General features: G+C 46.4%; 1 protein-coding gene across 3 annotated transcripts in view; it reads left to right on the plus strand.

Annotated features, from left to right (window-relative positions):
* Positions 1-4,458: 4,458 nt before the first annotated feature.
* The window catches only part of LOC107107334 (keratin, type I cuticular Ha6-like), a 5,629-nt gene continuing 4,596 nt past the window's right edge, over positions 4,459-5,491 (plus strand). For all 3 annotated transcript variants that reach the window (XM_015407617.1, XM_015407616.1, XM_015407615.1), the window contains exon 1: positions 4,459-4,914. In XM_015407617.1, the coding sequence (XP_015263103.1) occupies positions 4,459-4,914 (456 nt within the window). The remainder of the gene's footprint in view (positions 4,915-5,491) is intronic.

A 5,491-nucleotide genomic window follows, 5' to 3' on the forward strand; every position in this document is an offset into this window, starting at 1 on the left:
CTTCCCCCAGAATCATAATTCCCATGCAGTAAAGTATGGGAGATGACCATCCAGATACCTAAGTCCCAAGCCATATAGAGCTTTTAAGGACAAAACCAACAATTTGAACTGGGTTCAGGAGCAAATCAGTAGCAGGTGTAATTGCTGTAGTATCGGGGTCATATGCTACCAGTAGCTGGCCCCAACCAGCACTCCAGCTGCAGCATTCTGCACTAGCTACAGCTTCCAAACACACTTCAAGGGCAGCCCCAAGCACAGAGCATTGCAATAGTCGAGTCTAGATGTAACTAAGACATGGATTACTGTCGCTAGAACTGACTGACCTAGGAATGGACACAGTGTTGTACCAGCCAGGCTGGCCAAACACACTAAGTCACAGCAGCCACCTAGCTTTCTAAGGTGAACACTGTGTCATGCAGCACTCCCAGGCTGCAAACCTGGCTGTTCAAGGAAAGTATACCCCATCCAAGACAGAGAAGATCTGAAGTCCCTGGTCTTCTAATCCAGAGAATCTCTGTCTTGTCACACGGGCCAGATAACGCAGGGGGGGAGGCAGTTTGATCCGCAATTAAGCAATCAGATGCAACGGTGGCAAAGATGACGGCCGGAGGGAAGAGCCACGCGCCGGCGCCAGCATGATCACACCAACCATGTCCATCAGCAGCCCGTGGCAAACTGGTTGCTAGTACTTGTTAGCAGGTACTTTTTAACTGCGGGTTTTCGGCGGGAAGCCACAGGTGCGCTCCACTTGCCAGATGTGGCGGTGTGATTGCACACAGATAATCTGCCCAGCATCCATGGCTCTCCCACAGCAAATTCGCCGTGTGAACGGGGCCTGGGAGACTCAAAATGAAATCAACATAGGCTGCGGTCACACAGCCAGGAAAATGCGGGGGGGAAGCGTAGCTGTTTGCCCCGGGGAAAACGAAAGCGCGGTTGGGCGATCAGACCTCCCGTGGAGGTCCCGTGGAGATTCCATGGAGGCCCCATGGTTAGGGAGAGGTGCGGATCACACAGAAGTGGGGCCTCGGGGCAAAGAAGCGGGGGCCGCGCACGAGGGAAGGCAAGGAGGGGGCTGCCAGAGACAGCTGGCCAAGCGGCGCTGGGGAGAGGAGGGGCCAGCTGGCGACTGGGCGGTGTGGCATCGTGTCGGGCTCGGCTTTTTCCCCACCAGTGAGGCAGGCAGGGGGTGGGCAGTAGTTCTGGAAGGGCAACAGTCCGGGGAGCAGCATGGCTCAGCCCCCTCCACCCTGACCGCCCCTTCCCCAAGGAGACTTCCTACTCTGCCGCCACGCCCCCCTCTTCTGGGCTTCATCTCAGCCGCTGTATCTTCTGCCTTGCCACCTTTCCCCCTATCTATTTGTCGCTCGCCTCAAGCCGTGCGCTCTTTGTGGCTTTCTTCAGGCTGCTCTCCTCTTCTCTGCACGACGTAAGTTGTGTGGCTTGTTTATTATTAAACTAACGTTTGCGCATGCTCCATTGGTTGCTTTTGCGCATCCGTGGAGACTTGGGGGAAAAACACACCTTTTAGCTAGGGGACATGGGCGGGCGCCGGAACTACCTCCGGAAACGCGATCAGACGCCCGCCCTTTGCCCCACGGTTTCCGGAAACTAGTACCTCCGAGGTACTAGTTTTTTACTCCGCTGTTTCGGCGTTTAGGCACGGGTTAGCGACGGGAGCTCTACACTTGCCAGATGTTGCCATGTGATCGCGCCAGGAAACTCCGCCTCTCTTCCGTCTCTGTAGCGTGGCTTATGCTCCGTGTGACCGCAGCCATAATATATTTTACAAAAACATACACACTTCAACACGCACCCAGTACAAGTTTCAAGCCACTCATGAGGCACAAGGACATGCCTAGCTGGTGACAGTTCCATTGGCCTGGTGCACAAAGGGATTTGGGCTAAATGTCAAGGGTCAAGAAAGAGCAATGCTCCCTCTAAGCTGTGGAGTCTTGTGAGCAAAAATTCTACTTTGCAAGCTACAGGCATTAAAGTTCTGAATGAGCAATTTGGCTGCTGCATAAATTAGTTTGCTCTGGAGCCATCCTTCCTGAGCTAAGACAAAAATGTGTGAGCTGGAGGCTAAAAAACTGTGAGCTAGCTCACACTAACTCAGCTTAGAGGGAACACTGGTCAAGATCCCTTTGGCTTCCATGTCTGGCCATGACTAGGCTTTAAATTATCTACAAAAGGGGAGGGCAAATGCTCAGCTAGTTCCAAGAAAATGGGCAAGAAAAAAGTGTCAATAGACCCTGTGTTAAATTCTGGGCACCCCAGATTAGAATGGAAAATACAAACAGTTTTCAAACAATTAAGGGAGTGTAGGAAAGAAAGGAGAGGCATTAACTAATCCTGCATCTTCTGTGGATTAAAGAAGCAGCAGTGGTTTTATACTGTAAGGAGATGTGCAAGAATTTTCTAATTGTGGGAATGATCCAGCACTGAAAGTAACTGTCCAGGGACATTGCTGAATTTCCTTCCTTGGGGCATTTTTTTTAAAGAAGGATGGTCTCTCAGCTGCAGAGAGGTTCTGATTGTACAGAGGGCAGAAGATCTGGATTAGGAAAGGCTGACATTTTAATAGGCAGGGAGAGGGCTGCCAAATGTCAGATGCCTTCTCATTTTTCCTGTTGTGTTGTAGACAAGATAATTTTGTTCTTCATGGATTCTCCTATGACAGAAATGCAGGATAGAAGAAATTACATGTGATGCTCTTCTTAATAAGAGATGTTTACAGACTTACTAGTTAAGTAAAAACCATTGCTCAGATAGAGCTGGAACTGGCTGACGTGGAATGTTTACAGGCGATCACAAGGTTGGTAACAACCAATGAGAAGTGAAAGATTGAGTATGTTTGCATATTGAGGGTTAGTAGGCAGTAGTTTATCAGAATGGTGGCTGTGATGCACTGACAAAGGAGAGGCTAACCCTGAAGGTCTGGGTTCAATAGCATAATATCCTACTAGTTGGAGAGGCATCTACCAGTCAAGGATGCTTTAGCTTCAGGATAACTTATCTTGTGATATACAACAATAACATTCAGACAGCCTTCATTATTTACTGACCTAGATTTCAGATTTAGATGCTATCCAAGTCTGAAAGTGGATGACAACATTTTTAAAATCTAAGCAGCAACACAGAATAAAATTTCACCAGATTTATTATTTCCCAAAATTTCCCCCAACTTCACCTTGATTTCCAAAGGCCAAGTCAAACAAGTAGGTCTTAGGACAGACCAGCAAATCTCAAACTGGGTTTTCTCTGAAATTCTCCTTATCCATATTTCACTCTAGATTTTGGAGTTCCAAATCACCCGTGTTGGTTCTGAAGTAGAAACAATCACCTATTGTTCAGTTTTTGATTTCTCTGTTTTCAGTCATGTGCTGGGTATGTGCCTCAATGTTCATATGTTACTGGTATGCACACTGAATATACTGAATAAAATAATTTGATGTGATTATAACTACAGCTGTATCAAGGTACTTCCTATGTGGTCTTGCACTAGTATTCAGGATTACACGTGCAGTTAAGCAAAACACAACACAAAACCATAAATTCTGATTCCCCAGGGGCCCTTTCCAAAGCATACGATGGGACTGTGCAGATCTTATTTTTCTCCAGTTCCTTTTGATCTGTTACTGTTCAAGTTGCAGAGAGAGAAAAAAGCCATAACAAGACTTTTGCCGCAAAGGAAGCATAACTTGTTGCTTTTTTCCCTCTTGGAGAAGACTCACCACACGGACATTTGCAAGGTCTCAGACTAGGACCATTTTTGGTCCCTTCCAAATTCTGCTATTCTACATTGTCTTTCCTGCACAAGCCCAGTCCATGCCTGCTAAGTTCAGTGGAAACTCAGGTTTTGCAACTGGAATGAGTTAGTACTGATGCAAAGCTGTCCATTTTACCTTTATGATGAAATACCAGGGGTGGGGTGGAAGAAATGTTCTAGCTGTGGTCATAAGGATGTCTAACAAACAAGCCATGAAACACAGTAGGACTTAGTTATTTACAAACATGCTTAAAGCTGTCAACGTAACCTAGACACATCTAGACAAAAAGCAATACTAGACACACACAGAGGAGTGCAACTGTTAATACCAGTATCCCCCACGCCCCATTAGCAAAACCTGCTGCTTTATTATGAGGCAAGTCCCTTTGATGATACCATAAAATGAATGTTAAAGGTGCTGGAGAATCCCTAATGATGAGTTTTGACTTATCTAAGCTATTTTTTTTAACAAGAAAGTAGCCCTCTGATGGGTCATTAAGCAACAGCTTATGAGCTGCACATGGGAAAGCTGGCATAAACTTTCCCAAGAGAAACAGCCAATGTAATTTGCCAACACCCAGAAAGTAGTGTATAAAAATGCTGTAGCAGGGAATGACAGGTTCACTCTACAATAACTTGGCCTTTGCTAGCTGTTTTGCTACAGCGTAGTGGGGTCACCTGGCACTATGGCTTCCAAGTACTATGCTCATACCATCTCTTCTGGTTCCGTCAGGGGATTGAGTGGCCCCAGTGGGGGTCATGCTCGGATTTCTTCTGTCCATTCTGGTGGCTCATGCAGAGCACCAAATCACTCCTTTGGTAGCAGAAGTGTATCTTCTTCTTCTATCAAGTTGGGATCTGGAAGCTGCATGCCCAGCGTATGCCCACCAAACAGCACTTTTGGGCCTGGGTTTGTTGGAAGCTATGGCTGGCATGATGAAGGGATCCTCAGTTGCAATGAAAAAGAGCTGATGCAGTGTCTGAATGACCGCCTTGCAAGCTACCTGGACAGAGTGCGCTGCCTGGAGCAGGAAAATGCCAATCTGGAATGCAAGATTCGAGAGTGGTACGATTGCCAGGTTCCCTATGTATGTATTGACTTCCAGTCTTACTACAAGATAATTGAGGAGCACCAGCACCAGGTAATGGTTTCCTTCCTTCCTTCCCTCCTTCCTTCCCCTTTTGTTATTATTTACTTATGCCACATCATATTTTACAAAATCAACAACAAATGTAAATGCTCGATTAAACCGTATGAAACGTCATAGTGAGGTACAGATCGAGAGGAAAAGAAAAGATAACAAAGAGTCAATGTGAGCAAGCCCATATACTTAAAACTTTATTATAGGTCCAGTTTAGACAGGGTTAATTAAAGCTTCACCAAAACACTGAGGTTTCTCTTGACGGCATTTACTGACTAGGCAGCGGGTTAACTGAGTTGCTGGACCATTCCAAAACTTCATCTGCTCTTGTCAGCCTCCTTTGTACTCTTCTTCCATACCTACCTTCATGTCCTTTCACACGCTACTTTCGAAGCACAGCACATACTGCCCATTGCTATCCATCAAACCAACCATCCTCCTTCTCTTAAAACACTCCTTCTGTTGCTACTTCCTCATTGAAGAAGGCTGCACAGGCAAGATGTCTCATTTAACTAGGAACCACAGAGTTTCACCTTAATCAGAACTGCCTTGGAATCCCATTGAAGTCAATGGGTTC

Source organism: Gekko japonicus, unplaced genomic scaffold (assembly GCF_001447785.1).
Source record: "Gekko japonicus isolate JY-2015 unplaced genomic scaffold, Gekko_japonicus_V1.1 scaffold1363, whole genome shotgun sequence".
NCBI lineage: Eukaryota > Metazoa > Chordata > Lepidosauria > Squamata > Gekkonidae > Gekko > Gekko japonicus.